The sequence below is a fragment of the Rutilus rutilus genome, assembly GCF_951802725.1.
Source record: "Rutilus rutilus genome assembly, chromosome: 12".
NCBI classification, from domain to species: domain Eukaryota; kingdom Metazoa; phylum Chordata; class Actinopteri; order Cypriniformes; family Leuciscidae; genus Rutilus; species Rutilus rutilus.
This window is the reverse complement of record NC_140217.1, coordinates 35,881,746-35,908,291: the sequence shown is the minus strand read 5'-3', so window position 1 is coordinate 35,908,291 and position 26,546 is coordinate 35,881,746. Positions and strand designations below refer to the sequence as shown.

Here is a 26,546-nt window from a genome sequence, read left to right as displayed (position 1 = left end):
AAAACTGTTTTTGCAACGTAATTACGTCATAGCGTGGAAAAACATATTATTACAAGCTTAAATAATAATATAAAACGCTTAAATAAAGCACCATTGGCCATATAAAGGTATATATATGGCTGATTTTACATGTTCTATTGTGTTTTAATATCAGTTTTAATTTATCGTTATTTTATGTAGGCTACCCAAGTTCATGATTATTTGGATGACTGTGCGTTTACACTTCAGCAAATTTACAGATTAATACCTCCATCAATGTGGCTGGGTGAATCTTAATAACATATTTAATATTAAATAAAATGTAAATATACATTTAAATTAATTATATACGTCATAGTAATACTTGTACTGCTTTCATGATCATTTGAATAAAAAACTGAGTGCCAAACGAGAATTGCCATTGAGAATAATTTTGCTGAAAATTATGTTGTAATCCTGATTCAACGTTTTATAAACGAAACAGTCCAGTTTTGTGAACCGGTACAACGGATTCAATCAAAAGATCCGACTCATCTGAACAGTTCATTGACGAATCGGACGTCGCTAGACTAGTCACGTGATCGACATTGTCTTATTTTTTTTCTCATCGAGCGTTCGGTTGAGCGATACAAATATTTACGATATTTACGCGCGTAAAAGAGTTTTGTTTCGATGAGTTTATCCCTGTTTTTTAAGTATTTGATCTTCATATAAATGCCGGGATTGAAATAAGAGCAGGAAATCTTTTGAGGAAGTGGAGTGACAGCCCCGCTGTAAATCAAGATGGCAGGTAACGTGCTTTAGTACATTTATTTAAAGCTTTATGGGGCGGTTTAAAGAGAATCGGCCCTGTTATCGCTGTTGACTGTAATGCCTTGTAATGCCTTTTGAACATTTCTGGTGAATTTCACTACAAAGGCCATGAGCCTGGTGAAATTTTAAGTGGATTAACACTAGTTGCGAGTTGTGGAGCTAGCAGGACATACTGGGATATTATAAAAGTACTGTGATTAAGAACTTTTGGCCAACAAGACAATATATGTTGTATTAAATACATGATGATGGGAAATATACTGTACTTTTAAGTAAATAAGTGTGAAGATAACATAGCTGAGTTGACAGGAGCTTGACTGTCAGTTTGTTAGCCAACCTGACCGGGGTCGTTTCCCGGATAACACGTTTTGTTAGCTGGTCACCTTTTGAAATGCATTAATAATGTGTCATAACATAAGACATGTTTGTATTTTATTGCAGACTACAGTATAAAAAGTGTTTGACAGACATAGTCTCCTGGTAAACGGGTCATTTGTTGTAGTCACCTGAGTTGATATTTTAGTGAGATAAGCTAACACTACGATAAATGCCTAGGCTGTGTGTCAAGACCTAGTGAGCTGTCTACCTAAACAGCTTTTTGGGGGTATTATGGGTGCGTTTCTGGACTGAAAATCCCCAAAATGCGAGTCTAGTTAGATAGCTGACTAGGTTGTGAAGCACAGCCCGACTTCATGTGTAACAGTAGCATGGCTAGAAACTGTCAGTTTATCTACTGTACACTTGCCAGTCTTTAAACATATTGTTGTTTGTGTTTCCACAGGTCTGTCTTTATATTTTGAAGACGGTCATGATGATTTGGATGACTGTGAGTATATACATATGGTGAAGAACACATATAGTGAAGAACTCAGAACACACATAGTGAAGAACACATATAGTGAAGAAGACACATGAGAACTCGTCCGCAACTTTACAGAGAGAGGCGGTATTAACATTAAGTGACATGGCATCTGAAGCACAGAAGCCAATGGCACATGTCACTATACGTATTGGCACATCCGGTGGCACATCCGGTCTTCATTGGCATGTGCCAGTGGATAGTGGCATGTGTCACTGACATTATTGGCATGTGCCAGTGGTGGATAGTGGCATGTGTCAGTGACATCGCGACACACTGACACTGACATGACACCGTGTTCCGACACCTCTAGTAGTGACTGACAGATTAATCGAACACCTATAGCCTATTGACGTAATTGTGGCACAAAATCCTAAATAAATAGCCTAATTTTGTGATATTTAAAATATCAATTAAACGAATTAAAGTGCATTAATATTTTTTCAAACGTGTTATTTGTCACGTCTGTATTTGATTCGTATGTGCCATTGAATGTTGTGTAATACCAGTGCTACTTTATGTTGTTTATCTCGCAAAGTCACAAACTGCCCATTCTAGAAAAGACACAAAATAAATCTGTCATGGGTCACTACGAATAACGTGTAACAGTCGCGTCCGTTACTGTAAACCTTGATTTTTGCGTGATGCTGCACAGACGCACGCCAGTAGGTGTCAGTATAAGTGAGTGTAACACTGGCCAGCGCAAGATTCTCATCTGTGGCTTTAATATTTCAAAAATAATTGTATCGATTTATGCATGTTGTAGGCTACACATTAACTTAGCGATGTTATAAATCATATTTTTTGACAGCATAAAGCAAATTGTTATGCAAGTGGCATATGACGCAATCCATTGGCACATCTCACGTTTTAGTGACACATGCCACTAACTATCCACTGGCACATGCCAGTTGGCCTGTGTCACTAAAACTGACATGTCTCTTTATGTTGTGGCACCTCCAGTAGTGACACCTCCAATAGTGACACCTGCAGCTGTCTGCCGGAGTATAATGTAGATTATGTAACATATGCACATAGTTAATTTGTACAACAAAAAATAATTTTATTTATTGAATAATTCCATAAAATTATTTTTGAAATATTAAAGGTGCTGAGGAAGGTCCTGTGCGACCGAACGTTTGTTGAATTTTTAAAATGTACTGAGCACTTTTTTGCACTTGTATAAATAAAGAATATTGCTAGTAGCTCGGTATACTCCTTTTCAGATACAGAGCCTAACAAACAAATGAGATGAGAATCTTGCGCTGGCCAGTGTTACACTCACTTATACTGACACCTACTGGCGTGCGTCTGAGCAGCATCACGCAAAAATAAAGGTTTACAGTAACGGACGCAACTGTTAATACGTTATTCGTATGACCCATGATAGATTTGTTTCGTGTCTTTCCTAGAATGGGCAGTTTGTGACTTTGCGAGATAAACAACATAAAGTAGCACTGGTATTACACAACATTCAGTGGCACATACCAATCAAATACAGACGTGACACAAATAACACGTTTGAAAAAATATTAATGCACTTTAATTCGTTTAATTGATATTTTAAATATCACAAAATTAGGCTATTTATTTAGGATTTTGTGCCACAATTACGTCAGTAGGCTATAGGTGTTCGATTAATCTGTCAGTCACTACTGGAGGTGTCGGAACACAGTGACATGGTGTCATGTCAGTGTCAGTGTGTCGCGATACCACTGACACATGCCACTATCCACCACTGGCACATGCCACTATCCACTGGCACATGCCAATGAAGACCGGATGTGCCACCGGATGTGCCAATACCCATAGTGACATGTGCCATTGGCTTCTGTGCGTCAGATGCCATGTCACTTAATGTTAAAACTGCTACTGTTTACAGATCAACATCTCTATCAATGTGGCTGGGTGAATCTTGGAAAACCTCTCAAGAACATGTCTGGGTCATGTGTCACCCCACAACCAAAATAAGAGTTTTTTCCCCCTTAATCAAGTCCATTTTAGAATCATTACAATTTTGCAATAATGATGTTATTTTCAATTAAAATTAAGCACATTTCCCCCTTAAAATCTTATTATAATGGCATATATATTAATTAATTGCATCTAACAAAAGTTTGCTTATATATGTGTATTATAATATGAGGACTTATACATATATAATTTATATATTATATGTGTGTGTGCATGTCTGTGCGTATAATATATATAGTGTGTGTGTTTACATTATACATACATATATATATATGTGTGTGTATGTATAATGTAAACACACACACACACACACACACACACATATATATATATATATATATAAACAAACTTTTACATTAGATGGGATTAATTGCAATTAATCGATTTGACAGCACTGAAATATATAAAATGTATGTACTTTCTTAATTCTGATTTGAATATAAAAATTTGTGCACAGTAATAGAATTGCGATTAAAAGTAATAGGAATTAAACAAATAAAACCTTCATATTTTAATAATAAATTAGCTTAATTGTCATGAAAATATCAACAGCAAAACAAAAATCAACAACAAAAATCTTAATTAACCAAATATACATTTTCTATGTAAAATTTTTAATTGACCCGGTCATGCTTTTGAGATCTTTCCCGGTTATTGTACACTATATAGTTGAAGTGTAGTCTGTGTGATCTTTGCTGGCAGAAACAGACTGCATGTAATGAAATCCCTTTAACTGTTATTGCTGTAAAATAAATAATTTCTCATTAAACAAATTCCCCTTATTAATTAGATCTGCTGTCACTCTGAATTTTTCTCTGTATTTTAAAGGGATTCCTGATTTGAATGTAAAATATCTCACATTTGATGCCACCATGAGGCTGTACCAACAAACTGGACATTAAATTATACTTGGTCATTAACTGTCTGTATGAATCTTGTCTTGCAGTTGGATTCGATGACTATGGTTCAGAGTGTGATGGGATTCGGATAACAGCATTCCTGGATTCAGGCCAGGATAATCTCACCCCTCTGGGACGGCTGGAGAAATATGCTTTCAGTGAAAACGTCTTCAACAGGTGAGATGTCTTCAACTATGAGGCATGTTATGTGAGATGGATTTCTTTTTTGTCATGCCATATTAAATGTTTATTTAGGAGTAGTATAAAATGTCCCTCTTGTACCTATCACTTGAATTTAAGTGAGATTTGATACCAAAAATACATCTTTTTATGGTACAATGGTGGAAAATAACATTTTCAATACACAATAAAGATTTTCTATATATCCTAATCATTTGTTAACAAACATGTATTCATTACTTTAATGAGCTCAATGTTTCTGCCTTAAATTAATACATTATTAGCTAACTGTGATTTGTAAATGTACATTTCTGAAAGGCATTACTTTGACACAGTCACCTCTGATAACAACGTAGACATGCATTTTCTGTAAAGCTGCTTTGAAAAAATAAGTATTGTGAAAATCGCTATACAAATAAATGTGAATTGAATTGAATTGAAAATAACCCCAAAAAAAATTAATGACAGAATTAAATTCTTTGGGTTAACTATCCCTTTAAGTGCTTAAAGCGAACCTGACATTGACGTTGGTCCCGAAATACTTGTAAGGAGCCAGGCAAGTCATTGTAAAAGAACTTGGCTTGGACTTGGAAATGCTATAAATATTATTCTAGGATTAAAAATTGAGCTGTCATTTTTTTCCAAATAGTTTTGTGCTCATAAATTGTGAAGGCTCATGTCATGTGGCCTATTATGGTGTACTTGATAGCATGATGTTTATTTTCAGGCAAATTGTGGCTCGTGGATTGCTGGATGTGCTCCGGGAGTTCAGTGATAATGAAAATGACTTCATCAGCGTCATGGAAACGGTTGCCAGGATGTCTGAGGATGGAGGTTTGTATGGCTTTTACCTGTATTTGACTTGTCTAGTGTGGTAATTGGTACGTAATGTGTACGTAATATCATAAATATATTGTGATGTTACAGAACCGACAGTGCGAGCAGAATTGATGGAGCAGGTACCAAACATTGCCATGTTCCTCCATGAAAATCGGCCCAATTTCCCAGAAGCCTTCTCACGGTACCTTGTTCCCATTGTGGTCCGGTATCTCACAGACCCTAATAACCAGGTAAGTTCCACTCGAAAAACTGGCTGTTCTTTGAGTTGTTCTTCTGAATAGAAGTAAGGTTGACGAACATCATGGCTTTTGAGTAGGAGTGGGTCAAGGTGGTCGACTAGTCTGACAACAACTGCTACTTGTAAGCAATGTTCCCATTATTATGCTCAATTTGTAGGGTTCCGTTTTTTTAATGAAGACTTTGATAATTGTGTGCAGTATTTATTTGTTAAATATTTGTTATTTTCATATTAAAGGGTGGTGTTTGGCGTCTATATATCCTTAAGGAATGCATCTGATTAGTATTGGAAAAAAGCCTAAAGCCTTATTATTCAGGGTTTCCTTAACATTCACTAATCAATTAGTCATTCAGACAACCCATTGAGTCGGTTTTGTCTGTGCTTTTCCCTTAGGTGCGAAAGACGAGCCAGGCCGCTTTGCTGGTGCTACTTGAACAGGGTCTGATGAGTAAGGCAGATATGGAGGGAAAAGTCTGCCCTGTGCTTCTCGAGCTCACTGAACCCAGTAGTGACGACGATTATAAGATCGAGGCTGTAGCGGTGAGTCCTTTGTGTTAAAGAGAATGCAACACTGATTACTGGCAGCGGATAATACTCATCATAAAAATATGTAAACCATGAGCTTTCACAGGACTGAAGAGATTCTATTTCCTGTCGAAACTTCATTCCATCTGTGATGGAATGCTTATCTGTGTACTGTCTTTATGATGCTGTTACTGTGCTTGCTAATTGTTTTATGGGGTTGGGATGAACTTTCATGTTTTGATCTTAATGGTGGATAATGTTTTGTTGCAGATAATGTGCAAGTTGGTGACCATGTTGACTAAAGACACGGTGGAACACCTTTTATTGCTGCGCTTTTGTGAACTCTGCTGTGACGTCAGACTATTTCAAGTCCGCAAGGTAATATTCTCAAAATTCTCCATTCCATGTTAAATTCTTTGAAGAACTGTTTTATGAGCTGTCTTTGCAATAACTTAGTTAAATTAAAAAGAATGAAATATAAACGATAGTTTTGCAGTTCATAATGAAGTCTTATAAGTATTTGTCATTCTGTGATTTGTTAAATGTTAGTGGAACAGGTTTATAGTTGGTGTGTGTCTGTGAACTTCTTATGTCACACATATTAGGGCTGCACGATTTGGGGAAAATGTCATATTGCGATAATAGAGGTCAATATTGCGATATGCGATATAATAAACAAATGGTTTCATGAGTCAACTTGCTTGGTTCTCAAGGAAAATAAATGCACACACAGATTAGTGATAATCTGCCTAAAGAAAAAAGTTCTTTAGTCAAGAGCAGTGAGTGTTTTTCTCTGTTCCCTTTGTTCTTTGATTAACTTTAGCGACAGATATAATTAGTGGCTACTGTGTACTGTCCCTTTAAGACCAGCCGCTGCTGTCAGAGACGCGGATCTCACACGCGCCTTATTCTCTCACGAGTTACAACTCTTCACGTTCATCATAAGACTACTCTTATGTTATGAAGATACTCGACAAAAAGACATTTTGGCATAATTGTGTGTGTTATTGTTCGTTCAAGCTCGAAAGAGAACTGTATTCTGGCATGCTGTTTTGTGCGCACGCACGATATTGGCGCGAGTCTTTCTGTGTGTCACAGTCAGGACATTCACAGGCAGCGCGTTCAATTTGGCATAACGTACATGTGTGTTGTTCGTTCTACCGCGAAAGAGAACTTGATACTGGCGCGCTGTCTGTACGATACTGGCGCGCGTCTATCTGTGGGTCGTGTGTTTGTGTGTGTGTCAGGAGGACATTCACTGACAGCGCGTTCTTTTTTGTCTTATCGCGCATGAATGGTTTAAAAGCATTTGCATGAATAAGAGCGGGATCATGTAACACTAGCCAAAGGATGCCAAAAATTAACAGATGCTGCGTTAATTGCGTTAACAGCACTAATTTGTTTATTTAATATAAAATCGCAGCATTTTGCGTCATATAATCGCGTAGGCTTGACATCGCGATTGCGATACGATTAATCGTGCAGCACTAACACATATGAATAATCACCTTGGGATCAAAAGTAAATGCAAAAATGTAGCTAAACATTTTTTGCAGCATTTGTTTGGAGATGCCACTTTTTTATAATTTGTTCCTAAAATGCACTATCATTGAAAAGTTTGTGGTCAGTAAGGTTTTTAAAAATTATTTTTTTGAAAGAAGTCTCTAATGCTCGCTGAGGCTGCATATATTTGATCTAAAGTACAATAAAAAAATTCTATTTTAATATATTTTAAAATACAATTTTGATGCAAAGCTGAATTTTCAGCATCATTACTCCAGTCTTCAGTCACATGATCCTTCAGAAATCATTCTAATATGCTGATTTGGTGCTCAAGAAACATTTATTATTATTATCAGTGTTAAAATCAGTTGTGCTGCTTAATATTTTTGTGGAAACCATGATACATTTTTCTTTGAGGATTCTTTGACTACTTTTTATTATCAATTTAATGCATCATTGCTGAACGAAAGTATTAATTTCTTTTAAAAAAAGAGAAGTCTTACTGACCCAATCTTTTGAACGGTAGTGTATTTCAGTATATTTCTCTTTTACAAAATTGTGGAAATTCCAAGTCCATGCATGATTATATCAGTATCATGAGACAAATAAGTAACAATCCTGAGAACACGATGGATAGAAATGGCTTCTATGAACAAAGAGCCTTGACACAATAAAGTTGTACTCTGGACAAAACAAGCTGATTAAAACAATGCTGCTTAATGTTGAATGTGTTTGTGACTTCTGTCTTTCGAATAACTGCAGTTATGAAACTTAGGCCTATGTTGTGTAGAAAAGGTTGTGAAAAATGTTAATCTACTTTTGAAACTCGTGCTGGGTTGGCAGAAAGCAATGCCGCTTGAGTTGCAGCATGCTTCTGCTTACAACATAACAGAAGACTGAATTTGACCTCATTGCAAATGTCTAAACCCTCTATTTCTTTCTCACCATCAGGTCTGTGCAGCAAACTTCGGCGAGTTCTGTTCTATTGTTGGCCAGGAAGCCACAGAGAAACTACTGGTGAGACCTCTGCAGCTTTCCTTTTGTGCTTCTATTTATGACAGTCACAGTGGGTTAATTAAGTCACAATGTTATTTATATCTGAGTGCTAGACCCCAAAAATATCCTTAATCTTATAAAGCCTAACACGACAGATGTGTTAACCAGCACTATCTCTTTGTTCTGACTTCAGATGCCGAAGTTTTTCGACCTGTGCTCGGACAGTCTGTGGGGTATTCGGAAAGCCTGTGCCGAGTGCTTCATGGTTGTTTCAAATTGCACCTCTCCAGAAGTGCGACGTACTAAATTGTCCCCCTTGTTCATCAACCTCATTAGTGATCAGTCACGCTGGGTAAGAGTAAAGATATACACACACACTAACACTGTGTTCTAACATGCTGTGATTTCTGTCCTCTCTGAAAGTCAACATGGTTATTTGATGTTTAGTACTATGCAGCTATGCGGAGTAGGACTTTGGACCTGTGAGATTTCTGACTTTCTGTTTTCCACTTATGTTAGACAATCTTTAATACATTTTAGAAATGAGGTCTGGACAAAGAGGTATGGAGAATGGATGGATCTGTTTTTTAAAGGGAAGGGAACCCTTTTTTTCCTTTTTAGGTACGCCAGGCTGCGTTCCAGTCTCTAGGTCGTTTCATCTCCACGTTTGCCAACCCTTCTATCACAGGATTGCACTTCTGTGAGGATGGCACCCTCTGCGAGATACCGAAGATCTCCTCAGAGAGGTAAGCGCACATGGTTTCTTCACTATGGTTGTGTTTTGTAGGAAAAACTACATAGGTTTGTTATTAACTAGTTGTTGTAGTTGATTATCAATCCACTTTGCTGGAAGGTCTGTATAATTAGGCTTGTTTTTGGTTCACCTGACCCCTATTTGACTGTTTCCTAGTTACTTTAAATAGTTACATAATGTTCAAAAGGTAAAGGTCAGTGTGATTTTTATTTTTCCAAGACATTTTTTAACTTTTATTTAGCAAGGTTGCATTAAATGAATCAAAAGTGACAGTAAAGATTTACATTGTTACAAACAAAATAAAAAATCCAATCATCAATCATGGTTTCCACAAAAATACTAAGCAGCACGGCAATTTAAATATTGGTACAAATCAGAAATGTTTCTTGAGCAGCAAATCAGCATATTAGAATAATTTCTGAAGGATCATATGACAAATTCAGCTTTGCATCACAGGAATAAATTACATTTTAAAATATATTCAAATAGAAAAGGTATTTCAAATTGTAATAATATTTCACAATAGTACAGTTTTTACTGTATTTTTCATCGTATAAATGCAGCCTTAGATGAGCATAAGACACATTTATTTTTAAAAAGCATCTTACCGACCCCAAACTTTTGAACAGTAGTGTAGAGATCTTAGTCACTTTTTTTATATTGAAATGTGTTTACAAAACAAAATGACTGAATCAATTCTAAATGAACCCCTCTTGTCTTTGCAGCCACAGACAGGAAGTGACCACCAGCAATTCGAGTAACATCCGCAATGCCTCCATTGATGGTTGTTCAGACACTCTCATTCAGCCCCGTTCAGAGCAGCTACAATCCACCTCAGACACAGCGGTTCCACCAGCACGTCCTCCAGAAGGCCACTCTTATAGCACCAGCCAGAACCAGCCTGAATGCTCAACCCCTTCGTCCCACCAGAAGATGGACGACTGCACAATGTTCAACTCATTCAACTTCTGGAGACCCCCACTACCTGACATTACCCAAGACCTGCGGCTACTACAAGGAGAGAAAAGAGATGTGCTGAAAGAAAAAGAAGAGACCATGAGAGGGGGGAAAGAAAACTTGCCAAGTTTAGATGCACAAGGCCCATCCACCAGCTCCCAGATCCAGAAAGTGCTGGACTGTCTTCAGCCCCACATAGATGATCCTGATGTTCAAGGTGATTGTGAAAAGAGCTCATGTTCTTTTGCTCTTTTCCCGAGTAGGGAATTGTAGTTATTCATTCCCCCGTTTGCTTTCCACTCGCAGCTCAAGTGAAGGTGTTGTCCGCTGCGCTGAAAGCTGCTCAATTAGAGAGTCAAACAGAAGACGCTGATGAGTCTGTGTCAGAGAGCAATGGTTCCACAGGCTCCCCGACGTCTGATGAGCTCAGTGCCATGAGTGAACTCTCACTGACAGACACGCAGATCTCAGACTCTCCCTCCACTTCACCTGTGCTGGTAGATGACTCTGAACACAGCAGTGAGGTGAGAGGACACCTTCATAGTTCATAAATGTCAAAGAAAAGAAAATACATTTTAGCCATTTAACAATTATAACATTTTAAAAAGTGATCTATTACATTTTTACATTTAAAGTGGTATTACATTTAATCAATGTTATAATACTTTACATTTTTTTAAATGATATATTTTGTAATAATAATAATAATATTTGTTATTGTAATTTCTTTATTCATGTTACACTTTATTGTAAGGTGTTCTTGTTTCAGTGAAATTATACTTAATATTAATTAACTACATGTACTTTAGGGCTAGGATTAGGGTTTTGTTTAGAGTTAGTTGCATGTAATTATGCATCATTTATAGTTATTACTATAGTAACTACATGTAACATTTAACAAGGACACTTTAAAATAAAGTTACTAAATATTTCATCTTCAGACAGTTATTATTATTACATACTTTAAAAATGTAATGGATTTTTTTTAAATGTTACAGTTATGATTTTTAGTTTATAATAATAAGAATAACAATTATTATTATTATTATTATTAATATTGTTAGAACTGTCCATAGATGCATTTTAATTCAATTAATTTTATATAAATATTTCCTGGGTAAAGCCTTCAAATGAAGAATCTACATTTTGGCAGGAAAATACCAATATTCCATGTAATCTATCAATTAATATGAGGTCATAACAATTATCAAAGAATAATAATGTTGTTTTAAATGATTTTGATGCTAATCCCCTTCTGCAGTTTTATGTAAATCTATTTATGCAAATGTCATTAGAAGGAAGTGATGGCACAGTAACTACAGTAGAGAGTTCATTATACATGCATTTGTGTATGTGCTTGCATACAGGAATCAGACCTAATAGAAAATGTGGAGGAAGAGAAAGACACCAACTCACAAGTTAAAACATGCGAAGAGGAGAAGTCTAAAGTCCAGGTAATGCACTATATATTTACTTATTATTAATTCAACAATATTTTCACTGTACCATACTCTGATGGAAACACTTGCATGTTTTTACCATATACAAATCTCATGGCTTTACATTGGCCTTAATTTTCAACTAGTTGTACAAATTGCAATCATTGATGAAAAGCACATCAAATGTACAAATTGTTGTAAATAAACAATACAGATCTGACTGACCTAACACGCATTGTTTCTGTCGTCACAGAATGTAATTCCACAGCAGTTGCTGGATCAGTATCTGTCCATGACAGACCCCGCTCGAGCTCAGACCGTAGACACTGAGATCGCCAAACACTGTGCGTTCAGCTTGCCAGGTGTCGCCCTAACGCTGGGCAGACAGAACTGGCACTGCCTCAAAGACACGTACGAGACCCTCGCTACAGACGTACAGGTAAAACTTCCTCTTTATATGCATTACTCGTCATGGGTTTTGTTGGAAAATCAATGTTTAACAAAACTGTCAAAATGCTAGTACAGTACTGTTGCTTAACCTTATATATTTACCTTATATTACCTTACCTTATATATTTAAAAATAATAATAATATATATGTTATATTATATACTATATATTTACTTATTATTAATTAAACAATATTTTCACTGTACCATATTCTGATGGATTATAATTGTCTTTGTTTTGTAAATATGAAATGTATGAGGTATATACGTAGTAGCTTCGGTTTTGCATTCGTCAAATGAATTAACTGTGTATGTGTTACAGTGGAAGGTGCGACGGACACTTGCGTTCTCTATCCACGAGTTGGCAGTGATTCTGGGGGATCAGCTGACCGCGGCTGACCTGGTGCCCATATTTAATGGCTTCCTCAAAGATCTTGATGAGGTGCGGATAGGAGTCCTCAAACACCTGTATGATTTCTTGAAGGTGAGGATATGAAATTTCATTAACTGAGAAAATGTGGTTCATGCAAAGAGCTTTGAATTGTCCATACTGAAAAAAATGCTTGTTTGAGAATTATAAAATGAGAGAATTTGTGCATTTCCTTCCCCATTTTTAGCGCAATTTTCCACCGGACAAAATTGCGATTGTTAACTCATGATTTCTGTTCTGTCTGTGTGCACCAATCTTGCACTTCTATCTACTCCTCAACCAGACCACCTAGAGACTTCGGGTTTTCGGCATTATGTTAAGGAAGGTCTAATCTCGGGAACGCACAAAAAAAATCCAGGAAAAGATTTTGGATTTCCTGGAAATTCCTGAAAAAAATCTGTTTTTTGCAAATTTCTCGGCAACCATAATAGCTATCGAGTTGAAACAAATTGCAATCGATGGCTTCTAAAATTTACAATAATATTAGAAAAAAAGATTTGATCAAAAATCTTTCCTTTATGCTTCAAAAATTTAATTTTGAGTGTTGTGATCCCATGACGTGAGAAAATTGCGCTAAAACACTCACTGAGTTTTTATTACTTGTTTTAGCTCTATTTGTTTTCAAGTTATAAGTTTTGTTAGAGTTTGCTGATTTGTTAAATGCATTTCAAAAAGTTCGTACAAATTTTGCAAGCATGTCATGGCTGTCCCAACCATTGTTATTTTAGTATTGTTTAGTTAGTTTTTATTAATATTTTCAATTGGCTTTTATTTATTTCTATTTCTATATGGATTTAATTTATTTTTATTTACTTTTACTTTTATTTTATTTACTTTATGTTTACATTTTGTCATCCAATATTTATATTTCATTTTATTTCAGCTTTATATTTCAGCAACATTCAATACTTTTTGTTTTAGTCAATGCCCCTAACAACACTGGCATCAGCAGATCGTTCTGTTTTCTCTTTTGTAGCTTCTTCATGCCGAGAAGCGTCGGGAGTATCTGTATCAGCTGCAGGAGTTCATGGTGACGGACAACAGCCGAAATTGGAGATTCCGCTACGAGCTAGCTGAGTGCGTGCTACTTTGTTACACAAAGGCTTTTTTGAAGCTCTCAATTGTGATCTCACTCTTGTGGCATTTGTCTGTCTGTATTTAGGCAGCTTATCCTGATCATTGAGTTGTACAGTCACAACGACATCTATGACTACCTCAGACAAATTGCACTTAATCTTTGCTCTGACAAAGTGTCTGAAGTGCGGTGGATCTCCTATAAACTGGTGAGTCAAGTTTCCTTCAGCTTGTTTCCAAAAATAGTGCAACATTGCAATGCCTTACACTAGCTGTATTGTTTGAATTTGTGTTCTGCTTTTAGCAACTCCACTGGACTGTTTTAAACCTCAGCTTATAGGCTTTTTAGACCTGTATTAACAACTGTCTCAGGTAGGGGTGTGACGATATTCGAACCGAACCGAAAAACCGCGATACACCACCCACGATACGAATCGCGATACTCTCATGGCGTACCGAACACGTCCGCCCCGCCCCCTGCTGTCCCGGCTCATTGGACCTCATGTCTTATGTGTACACAACGAATACAGCGTTTCCTAACCACCATTAACCACATTTAATCGCAATAAGCTCAGTGTTTTGTTACTTTCGATAATAAGCAAGGTGTAATCTTTCAAATTCTGTCTATTTGATCACGAAATTCAAACATTAAATGTCGTTTTGGCGCTCTTTGATGTGGCGTGACAGATCACCGTACTAGGCTCCTCATTTCAAGCGGGAGCGCGAGTAAACGCGATTCTCTTCCTCAGTTACAGAATAAACATGAATGGACACCTGAAGGTATGTTGAAAGATACAGTATACTTACTGAAAGACATCATAACTCGTGTAATCGCTCAGTCAGTGTTTCAACAGCGGAAATACGTCAATAAAACGCTTAGTTTTTCACATAGCTTTATTTACCTCAGGCAAGTCATTCAGTGTCCACAGCTTGTTGGTTTGCTAAGGAAATGAACTCTTTCACTAAATAAATGCACTGTATTAGCCTATATATTATATTTTACTTAACCTGTTAATGACATCTTGATTATTTAATGTATGTTTAAAATATCTGTCATGAAAATGACAGCAACTGTGTAAATTATTATATTTCAATAATAAATTAGAGTAAAAATGTTAATGTAAAAACTGCCTTATGTGCGGTTTACATGTTTTCATACAATTTGTTACTTGAGTGTTGATTATTATTATATCTAAAAATAAATAGCAACTGAATTTAGGCTAAAAGTCAAGGCTCTGTTGTTAAGCTTTAATGTTATAGTAATGTGCAAGTAAGGGCTCCTATATAGTTTACAGCATTAGCAGATAATTTTTTTTTATCCTTGTGAAACGTTTACTTGTAATTGAATTAATTTAAAGACAAGGACACAATTTGTTAATTAAAGCACAGTTTAAAAAAAAGAAGCAATTTTAGCTTTCTAAACCCCCCACTCCACCTAAATGAACCGAACCGAACCGAACCGAACCGAGACGTCAAAACCGTGGGACGTACCGAACCGTCAGTTTTGTGTATCGTTACACCCCTAGTCTCAGGTGATCTGCACATGTATTTAGTGCTTAAAATGTTTTAAAGAGGACCTATTATGCTTTTTTTTTTCATTTTCAACTTTCTTTAGTGTGTAATGTTGCTGTTTCAGCATGAAAAAGGTCTGCAAAGTTACAAAGCACAAAGTCACCCCAAAGGAAGTTACAGTATTCTCTATATCACTGTTTCTGAACTCCCTGAAACGCCTCGATTGTAATCTTGAGTTTCCTTCTGTGATTGTACACATCACAATATCCCTAATTTAAATAATTCTCACCCAAGGCATGCGCAGGCCTGGTTGAGTTGCGATAGTAGTATAAACTTGCTGTTATGGTAAAGGCAGTGACATTTCCAAAACAAGTGCGAAGTGGTTGACCAATCACAACCCACTGGTCTAGTGACCAATTAGAGCACAGCGCTTTTCAGAAGGAGGGGCTTCATAGAAATTGGAACTAAAGAGAGCATTACTGACAGACTGGGAAGAGAGGTGCTGCAACAATCTCAAATATGTAAAAAAAATAATGTTTTTTTGTTGTTGTTTTACATTTCAAGCATGAAAACCTATTCTAGTATTCTTTAAGATTTGTCTTGTGAATGTGTTTAGGTGGTGGTGATCCTGCAGAAGTTGTATTCCTGTGAAGCTCATGACCTGGGTCTGAATTACATTAATGAGCTCATTATGAGATTCTGCCACTGTCCTAAATGGGTCGGACGTCAGGCATTTGCATTCATTTGCCAGGTAAATTTTACATCAAATTGTAGTTTCATGCAGTATTACCCAAAGGATTTACAGTCCCACCATCTTTATATAAATTCATGTGGTCCTGCAATATTTATTAACTTCTTTTATTGTCATATTATTGCTGCTGTTAATTTCAGTAAATATTTTGCATAGAATAAGTTGTTTCATGACATTATGGGATGAATACATTTGAAATCAAGATACCACAATAATAGACTAGTGTGCAATTAAGTGTTAGTCAACCAATCAGAATGAAGCTAATGATTTTCTTTTTTATATATATAAAACCTGCTCTCTCTTTTTTTTTTTTTTTTTTTTTTTTTATAATATGCATCAGGAAAAATCTAAACCTCTAACAATGTGGGAGAGACCGATTGAGACATTTCCTTTGTTTCCATTCAGGCAATAGTGGAGGAGGACTGTATGCCCATGGACCAGTTTGCACAGCACCTTCTTCCCAGTCTGCTCAGCCTCTCATCAGATCCTGTGCCCAACGTACGCGTGCTGGTGGCCAAGGCGTTACGGCAGAGCGTGTTAGAAAAACGTAAGACACAAACGCACACAATTTACAGACAAGTTAGAAGATGCCTGCATCACAGGATGTTTACATAGACTTATGTCTCCTTTATTAGGCCCTTCAAGGGTTACAATTAAATTCAAACTTACTCTCTTTTGTCTGCCTGGAAAATGGAACAAAAATATTAACAAGTAATATCCTGTATGAAGTGTATACTTTATTTTTGTCCAATGAAATGCTTTCTAGAATTATAATGTCCAAAGTACAAGATGTCAAGTGTACTTTTTCCAGGCAGTGATGTAAAATCCACTGACTTTGGTTTTTTTTTTTTTTTTTTTTTTTTTATTGTATTTTATTTGGTTTGGGTTTTATATTTATTTGAACCTTATAAGCTAGTGACCATTTAACTAATAAACTGTGACCTAAATAAAAGTGACCTATTATTAGCACAAAAGATAAAATATTTTGCTAAGTAACTGTTCAGTGTAAGTGTCACAAGCTGCGTTTCCATTACACATCAAATTGCGCAAATTGAGAATTGAGAATATGGCCAATGGAAACACGTCAGTTTCGATGGTGCGCTATGTTTGGACAGAAGACGAAACAGAGTTCTTTATTAAACTCATAAAAGACAAAAGAATTGTGGGAATACTGGGCTCTAAACCACAAAGAAATGCCACAATTTATCATGACCCCGAAGCAGATATGAGGGAGAAACACCGCTCCCAAGTATAAGGGGCTTTCCTTGCTATTAAAGCTTGAATAACATGCCTACGTCTCCTTCGATTAAAAATAATGGCTATTACGGTGGCTGCGATGTATGTAAACCTACCAACATCCGTTGCCATGATTTTTATAATAACGTATCGCGAGAGGAAAAAATGATATTTTAGTCACATAACATCGGTTAATCGGTTAACGCCGTCATTTCGTAATAGTTTTTTATCGACATTTAGAAAATATCACAAAATTGCGCAAATCTGTAATGGAAACCCGGCTACAGTTTAGGCATCAGTTCTGATCACCATCTATGTGTGTGTGCTCTGATCTCAGCTTACTTCAAGGACCCAGGCAGCGCTTATTCGGATGAGCTGGAAGAGGCTCTGTCCGAACTGAGGATGGACAAGGACAGGGACGTGCGGTTCTTTGCCACACTGGATACCAACAGGAACGTCATGGACACAGCAGCGCTCATTTAGCACCTTTAGCTCAATCCGCACATGTGAACAAGCACCAGCAGGAACAACACTAAACGGATTTGCAGACAAGTGTTTACAAATAGGAACTACTGACCAAGACCTTCACACACACACAATGTATCCTTATCCCCTCCTAAAATGCTCCACATATGACAGTATATGCATATATTACACATTTTCTGATTTATACACAAAATGGGCCTCATTTATACATAAAAGAAATCAACTTATGTGTAGCTAAATTTAAAATGGGATACTTAAAATATGCAAATGTATGCATATTTATGGTAACACAACTAATACAGCCGTGCAAAAAATATTTTCCAAAGTGGTTTTTGCCATTTAGATGGTTAAATTGGGAGATTGCCTTGACAAGCAATTAAAAATAAATGCAAAACTTTTCATACACGAGGCCCACGCAATCTCTCACTTACACAACTTCACTTTAAGCCCCTTCCTCCAGCACCCACACACACACACACACACACACCTTCAAACACCGAACAACCATCTCACCTCTCTGAATGGTGCAAGATTTCTTTTGCACCTTTGTGGCAGCAGAAAGTATTTGGAGACACAAGACGCATCTTAAAGGCGGATCGTGTCGTTTCCTCTCAAAACCGTTCAGATGCTACCAGCTGCCCCTCCAAAGCTAACTGTACATTTGTAAGACTTCTTTTTTTTTTCTCCATTTCCTTTTTCTTGTGGATTTCTTAATACAAAAAGGACTAAGAAGACATAAGCAGACTGACAGTGAAGTGCTACTAACTCAGGGAGACCTGATATTCAGATGTTTTTAAAGCTGCAATGCCGCAAAATGGTAATCGAGCTGAGGCTAAGTGAAATTGTGCTGCATTTACCAACCACCTGTTTACCTGACCCTCAGAATGCACCTGCATCATTGTGGGAAACAGCGATTAGAAACAGCAAACAAGCGTCTTCTCGAGTTATTGCGGCTCGGGAGACGAAAACCTCCCTCTTTTTGCTCAACCCTTTTGTAGCTCACGAGAATTTGCTTTTGTCTTTCAGTACTGATATTTTAATGTACACGTTTTTCCTGTGTGTTTTGAGTGAGATCCAGTTGTATGTAACCTATTTGTCTTCCCTGATTGGTGAAGAGCGGTTTTATACCTCGCCGTTTTATAAATGAAAGGGGCCAGTATTTTAGAGGGGTGTCAGGAGTAAACCAATGCTTTCCAAGCAACCTTTACAGCCACTAGATGACATTTAGACACTGTACAAGCAAAATTGTTAGACATGCCCAGTCTTTAGAATTCTAGTAAGACGTCAATGATCGGTATTGGTTAATTATGAGCTGACCTGCAGAGGGCGCTGCTTGGTTGTCTGTGGAAAACAATGAAGCCAGCACACTGTTTAGTCGCATTTGCACGAGTTAATCAAAGCACTCCACAATTCCTCTGACAATTCCCAAATTTGCGTGTTAGAAGTTGATATGACGGACCATCCGTTTCATGGTTGTGCTGCTCTTGGCATGGGCGTACTTGCTTCTGGCTGCTGATCGGTTATCGCTATGCCTGTTTTAATGGTTTATGTATTTAAATTGGGGGACCGGACCCACATCAGCACGTAAGGGCAAACTTTGCCAAGAGCACTTTACTAATCATTAAGGGTTCAATGGAAAGTAAATTGCAGGCCCTTTTTTAATATATAAATAATAATAATAATAATAAATCTGCTGGACTGGATGAATCATGACGTATCAGCGGTTCACTTTTTTTTTAATAAGGCAACTTTCTTGACCAAACAAGTGGTGCTCGGATCCAATGCATTTATTCTCACAGATGTGTATATGGAATATGTTTATGGACTGTGTATATGGAATTGTAAAAAAAAAAAAAAAAAAAAAGGTTTAGTCTAGTTCAGAAATACAGCCTGTGATTAAATTGATATGATTGATATCTACAGGATTCAAGGCCAGTCTTTTTTTTTTTTTGTGGCGATACTTGGTTTGGAATTGTATAATGGGCGAAGTTGTTTTCCTTGTGTTCCCTTGTGTGTTTGTGTGCATGCATCTGTGTGTCCTCTTTGTTTGTTTGTTTCTTTTTTTCATATGCACCATGTTAATAGATTTCTATTTTGTTAGATTGTTATATTTTCCCCAATAAATTCTCCTGTTTGATTTACTGAGGCACTGACATCACTGATATGTCAACAAAACCACTTCATATGTCTGCATACTGCATATGTACTGATCCACTAGTTTTCTCATATTGTTACAATATTAAGATACAATATTTGATTTGATCTCCCCCCCCCCATTGTATACTTCTCAATGTATCATGTTCAAAGATTTTATATCCTAACCTTTCAGGTTACAACATTTGTAATTTTTCTGTGCATCTCTTTTAAAAACAGTTTATGTATTGTTATTTTTAGTATTGGTTAATTAAAATAATATAAATTTGAAATCGTTTCTCAGTTGTGCCCTTTATTTTGAAGACGTTTCAGTTAAAACTCTCCAAGTCGATTGATTCGTAAGCACTTTTCAAAATAAGGAGCCTGTGTGCACAAGTCAACATATTTCCAATGCAATTACAAAAGTCTTATAATTAAATTACGTTTAATATTGTTTTACACATTTAATAGAGCAAAAAAAAAATCATAACATAACTCTACCCCTGCTGGACTTTTGCGTAATACACCGATTAGTATGATTATATTATAATTATAGTATTTTTATATTGTGTATACATAATTAAGGCTGATTGGTCAGTCTCGTTTATCCTTCTGGGACCCAGGAATAGACTTTTGTCCACTGTAGAATTATATTACACTGTACATTATATTTTGGTCAATTTTTCTGACTCCATACATGTCTCAGTTTTAAGTCTGGATGTCCTGAAAAGTGCACATTCAGATACCAGATGTCTGAAGGTTTCAGCATGACAACAGCAAGGAGAACTTGGTCTTTAAAAATGGCTGACATTAATTTAGAGATCAAATTTAGCACTAAATTTACAAATTTAGTAGGTTAGGCCTACTAATCAATATATGACTTTCTGTTATAAAACAGGGCACTGTTGTGGACACCAGTACTTAAATCATGTTTATCAGGCATTTTGGGAGACACAAGAAGTGAATAGGGAAATAAATTATATATCAATATTCCTATGAAATATTAGATGATTTATTACTGCATTATTACACTTCTTTTTTTAATTTTTTTATTACATGTTTCCCCTAGAACACATTAATATGCAAATTACATAAAGTGTATAGATACATTGTATTGAATGGTAATGGCATTTATGGCCAAGTAAAATGGTACATCAATTCATTCTGTTAAATCTTTCATAACATAGTAGAGAATCATCATTACACAAAGTTTGGTTTGAAAAATCCTAAAACTTAAAAACTGATTGGTGAATAAAACAAATCTGATTGGTTTTGCCTATACATGTCATTTCTTGCCATTTTATTTTTTAAGCAACTGAATTTTAAGTATATATTTAAATTGAATGCCTCAATTAAACGTTTATATTTCTAGCCTTGCATCACATCAAAGCAGTATTTTCGTTCAGAAGACTTTTGTTGTGTAGCAGAGAAATGTTTTACTTCCGGTTAGCCTTTTCCGGTCCTCTTTCCTGCCTCCCGTTCAAGATGGTGAGACTTTAGTGTTCGCGATTGATCCGCGAATATGTTTTAGTATATGAAATCATCTTTATATAGTCAAGAAAACTACGTGATCACCGAGTATAGTTAGTAACGTATCTGATTTTATTAAATACTGGCCACTATATCGGGACTATTAAACGGTTTAAGTAAGAAGTTTCTGATGATGTTTAGCATGTGCCTTCCTCTTCAGTAGCACGCGGCATGGACAGGCCGGGTATTGTGTGTATATATGTATATAAAGCAAAATACTGACATTTAATTTAAACGGCATTATTGCCATTAAGACTTCGATGTATCGATTCTAACTGTGTTATTGTCGATACGTTGGCGTATATATAGCAAGACGCTGCAGCCTGTCAGTACTTGGGTGTAAGCTGAAGAAGGTTGATGCAGCATACTGATGATTTCAGGACAGGCTTTCTAGGCTAACATAAAATAAAGAGTAGATTGACACTTGGATAATTTAGTAATTTGTTTACAATAATTGATTTTGATTGTTGAATAAAGATATCCACTGTTCTTTGGAAATATACAGATACCATAATGGAAAACCATCAGGAAATCGCGATTTTCACATTTACACAATTTGAGTTTAAAAGTAAAATATTAAACAATTTTTTAGGTCTGTTTGTGGTTACTGTAGTAATGGAAATCCTGAGAATACATTTTTTGGAAATTTAAAATTGGACATTTCCTGATATTTCAAAGATTTCCAATTCTATCAGAACTACATACAGATCTCAAATTTTGAGTTGGGTATTGTTTTAATTTTAGAGATTCCTCTTATCGATCCCCAGTTTCAATTCCATTTTGGTATTAAACAAATAAGTCAAAACATGTTTATTATGTGTTTTTGCAAAACGTTCTATTGCAACTGAACACTAACTGAAGCCTAAACAACTAATAAACTAGACTAAATTTCAAAATGTCTTATTAAAGACAAGGACATGGCCAGTAATATAATAACAAATAAGCAATAGCACAGATAAATACAACTGAAGAACAAAGTTCAGAAATTGAAATCAAATATAAAACACTGCATAGTTTTCTTTTTATAAATAAAATATAGATTAATCCTTATTCAAGTTACAAAAGTTATTCAGTCAAGATCAGTGAGTGATTTGTCTTTGTTCTTTGATTAATGTTAACACAGACAGCAGCAGGTTTATTAGGCTGCCGTCACTTTAAGACTGAATGCGTTTTCTTTCTTCGTCCGTTGACATTTACTTCTGGCTGTGTTTGCGAGGATACTTTGACACAATTTTGTGTGTATTAAAGCACAAGAAGACACGAAAGAGTACTCAATTCGGTATTTGTGCACTATATGAGAGGCGGCTTCTGTGTACGCGCTCTGAATGTGCCCAGCACAGAAACCAGTGTACGAGTGCCGAATTTCGCATCATCTTTCACTTGATTTATTTAAAGCCCCATTAAAATGCGCACACAGGAATCGATAAGCAGAATACAAATTTTATAACAAGTATCAGATCCCAGAATTGGAATTGGTTTTCAAGTCCCAACCCTACTCGTGTGTGTATATATATGTTATATATATATATATATATATATATATATATATATGTATGTGTGTGTGTAGAGAGAGAGAGGGCAAAGTAGAATTTTTATAAAATAAATTTTAAATTGTTTGAGCCTAAAATACATGGTAATTCATTGGTCAGAAAATGTAGGATGTTTAATTGAATTATGTTCTATACTATTTTAATTATCAATTATTTCCATTTTCAAATGCTAGACTAAGAAGAGAAGGAACAACGGACGTGCAAAGAAGGGCCGTGGCCATGTCCAGCCCATCCGCTGCACCAACTGTGCCCGCTGTGTTCCCAAGGACAAGGCCATCAAGAAGTTTGTCATCAGGAACATTGTGGAGGCTGCTGCTGTGAGGGACATCTCAGAAGCTAGTGTGTTTGACTGTAAGTGACTGCTTTAACAACCAAAACATTGACCAATTCTCATTAGTATGCCTTTCCAGATTAAAATAGTGGTTTTCTGTTTTCCGCTCTTCCTTTTGTAGCATATGTATTGCCCAAGCTCTACGTGAAGCTGCATTACTGTGTTAGCTGTGCCATCCACAGCAAGGTGGTGAGAAACAGATCCCGGGAGGCCCGCAAGGACCGAACACCACCTCCCCGCTTCAGGCCTGGCGTAAGTGCCTTGAAATTCTGTAGCTGACTAATCTTAATTACTCCTTTAAAGGTAAGGGTAGGCAATTCCAGAGAGGCTAGCAATAGCAAGCTAGCTTTGAAAACATGAGACTCCACCCTCCCTTCAGAACGTCTCCAAAGCCACACCTCCTTCAAAACACCTGAACACACACAACAGAATCTGCAAAGTTTCACGAGACGAGAGAAGGCGTTAAATTACCTCATTACGACATGGCATGAACGCAGCATGAGCTCGTTGTTTTGGTTCAAGAGGAACTGTAAAGTAAGGTGAAGTAAAGTATGTAAGGTGCCTGTTGTCTCTTTGCGGCACTCGGTGACGCTGGACCATATGCAATGATTGGACGAACATTTTTGGTCCTGAGACTCCCACAGAAGACAATATGAATATCTTTTAATATGTGACCCTGGACCACAAAACCTGTCACAAGTCGCACGGGTATATTTGTGGCGATAACCAACAAAACATTGTATGGGTCAAAATGATCAATTTTTCTTTTATGCCAAAAATCATTAGGATATTAAGTAAAGATCATGATCCATGAAGATACTTTGTAAATTTCCTACCTTAAATATATATAAAAAATATTTTTATGAATGGATACAGCAAAATCGCGAACAGAAATGGACAACTTTAAAAGTGATTATCTCAATATTTCGATTTTTTTGCACCATCAGATTCCAGATTTTCAAATAGTTGTATGTCGGCCATATTGCCTACCCTTACCTTTAAGTTAAAGCAACAGCTGCAGTATGTTAGTAAAGTTACAATGCTTGTGTTGTTGTTACTTTTATGTGGATCTCAGCATGTTCTTTTGTCCTTTTTTCCTGCAGGGTGCTCCTCCCAGAGCTCCTCCGAAGCCCATGTGAAGCAAATCAACTGTCACATTCTGTGCATTGTTTTGCAGAAAAATAAAAAATATCTGAGACCGGTCCTAGGGTTTCTTTGTTTTGATTGTTGCTGCGTAGTTTGTTTGGCGCTCCAAATCTGTCATTTTTCTTTCATATTCAATCTAAAAAAAAAGTATTCTCTTTTATTATATGCATATAATTATGTATTATGGTTAACAAATCCCCAATATTATTTTACATTAAAAGTTTTTGATATTGCTAGTTACCTGATTTTTGAACATCAACCACTAGCTCGTAGACTGCTAGCATAAATAGTTTTAAATGCATGTCAATGTTAAGGGTCAAAGTTTGTGATGCGTCTTTTGGTCTAAGAAAAACTGGTCATATTATTGATTTAATTAATATTCGCAGTCAGTGGTACAACCTCGATTTACAGATTTTTATAAACGCGTTAATAATCCATTGTTTTTTTGAATCGCACACCTCAAAGGAATAATATCAATGTTTTAATTCTTACATTTCCTCTGTGATCCTAATTATTATATCTGAATAATAAAAGCAAACATATTTAGTGATACCTACATTATAGTTATTACAAAATAAATCCTTCAATTTCAATAAAATTTAAAAATGAAATATTAAAACTAAAAAAAAAATCTATTGATTAAAGATGATTCAATGAAATATGATCTTCACTGTTCATATGTCTTTCTAGATTGTTGCTAGTTTGAATCATGTTAATACAAGTACTGGACGGACATGCTTTGACTTTAAACTATGCTTATGCACCTTATAAATGCAGATGTACAAAGTTCAGGTTTTTGGGGTGCTGCTCAAACTTTGTTGGCGCAGTCAGGCAGCATGCCTGACTTGGCTTTTTTTGCATATTACTAATAGTACACCCATCTTTACATTATAATAGTTATATTATTTGTATAATTATGACGGTCATATAGGGATTGTCAAAGTTTTTTTTTTTTTTTTTTTCTTCGTCAATCTACTGAATTTTCCGTCAACGGACACCGAAACACCGGGGAACATGAAATTTGGTGAGCATGTAGCCCCACTAGACTTTTACGGAAAAATTTCGTTTGGTCCCCGGGGGCCAGTTTTTCCTAAATAACTACCTGAACCGTGGAACGAGGATGAAGACATTTTTATGGTATGTTGGTCTTAAGGGCCCACATCAACCTAGCCCATAATCACTCATTTGTGATTTGCGCCCCTCCCATAAAAAATGAAAATGCAATATTATTCTGCTTTAATCGCCCCTATCTTCAGTTGAGATGTTCAGAACTGCACCATATTTCATGTGTATGATTTACTTGACATCCTCTGGGGGTATGCTAAGTTTCGTAGAATTTCATCCATGGGGGGGTATAAAATAAATTCATTTATGTGCACATTTAGTGACTGTACACTCATCGGCCTGTAGATGGTGCTGTTGAGCGAAGGGTTGCTGGTTTAGGATGATACTGTCACACACACACATGCAGGAATACAAACAAACGCAAGCATGCACACACACTGACATCCACATGCACAGACACACACCCATACACACACATACAAATCCACATGCACAGACCGGCACAGACACACACACAAACACACATGCGCACACACAAACACACACACAGACAGACATGCACATACTACTACTTTTTTTAGGTATATACATAAACACGCAATACAGCCAAATTGCTCCACGTCATTTATTTTTGTGGAAAGCCAGTGCAGGCCTGAGCGGCGGTCATATTTTATACCGCCATGCGGTACATCTAGTTATAATGTGTACTTGTAATTATGCAGTTGCATCCAAACTGTTATGCCACTCTTAGGCAGAAAGAAGAAAGTCATGAAATTCCAGTTTCTGTAACGTGTTTAATAAATCAATTAATGTGTCCCTAAATACAGTTAAAATGGGTATAGAATAGTAATGTGCAATAAATCACATGGTGTTTGAATGACAGAATTTGACTCTATT

The 26,546-nt window shown here is 36.3% G+C and overlaps 2 protein-coding genes across 2 annotated transcripts; both read left to right on the top strand.

The window, feature by feature from the left end:
• The first annotated feature begins 524 nt into the window (after positions 1-524).
• On the top strand, positions 525-20,325 carry ppp4r1l (protein phosphatase 4, regulatory subunit 1-like). Its single transcript, XM_084426197.1, has 20 exons — positions 525-769; positions 1,574-1,618; positions 4,572-4,701; positions 5,432-5,538; positions 5,632-5,774; positions 6,176-6,322; positions 6,578-6,685; positions 8,762-8,827; positions 9,000-9,158; positions 9,428-9,552; positions 10,286-10,734; positions 10,824-11,041; positions 11,885-11,971; positions 12,210-12,395; positions 12,728-12,889; positions 13,812-13,912; positions 13,998-14,118; positions 16,038-16,172; positions 16,578-16,719; positions 17,746-20,325. The coding sequence occupies exons 1-20, from the start codon at positions 763-765 to the stop codon at positions 17,889-17,891; spliced, it is 2,784 nt and encodes a 927-aa protein (XP_084282323.1). The 5' UTR covers positions 525-762; the 3' UTR covers positions 17,892-20,325.
• Positions 20,326-21,448: 1,123 nt separating this feature from the next.
• rps26l (ribosomal protein S26, like) lies at positions 21,449-24,641 on the top strand. Its single transcript, XM_084426405.1, has 4 exons — positions 21,449-21,515; positions 23,281-23,458; positions 23,560-23,690; positions 24,542-24,641. Exons 1-4 carry the CDS (start codon positions 21,459-21,461, stop codon positions 24,575-24,577), a joined length of 402 nt encoding a protein of 133 aa, XP_084282531.1. The 5' UTR covers positions 21,449-21,458; the 3' UTR covers positions 24,578-24,641.
• The last annotated feature ends 1,905 nt before the right edge of the window (positions 24,642-26,546 follow it).

Coding starts and splice junctions, on each gene's coding strand:
- ppp4r1l (XM_084426197.1), top strand. Junction 1,619..4,571: donor TCATGATGATTTGGATGACT/GTGAGTATATAC, acceptor CTTGTCTTGCAG/TTGGATTCGATGACTATGGT. Junction 5,539..5,631: donor CAGGATGTCTGAGGATGGAG/GTTTGTATGGCT, acceptor GTGATGTTACAG/AACCGACAGTGCGAGCAGAA.
- rps26l (XM_084426405.1), top strand. CDS start 21,459: ATGTTTTACTTCCGGTTAGCCTTTTCCGGTCCTCTTTCCTGCCTCCCG. Junction 21,516..23,280: donor CCTGCCTCCCGTTCAAGATG/GTGAGACTTTAG, acceptor TTCAAATGCTAG/ACTAAGAAGAGAAGGAACAA. Junction 23,691..24,541: donor CTCCCCGCTTCAGGCCTGGC/GTAAGTGCCTTG, acceptor TTTTTCCTGCAG/GGTGCTCCTCCCAGAGCTCC.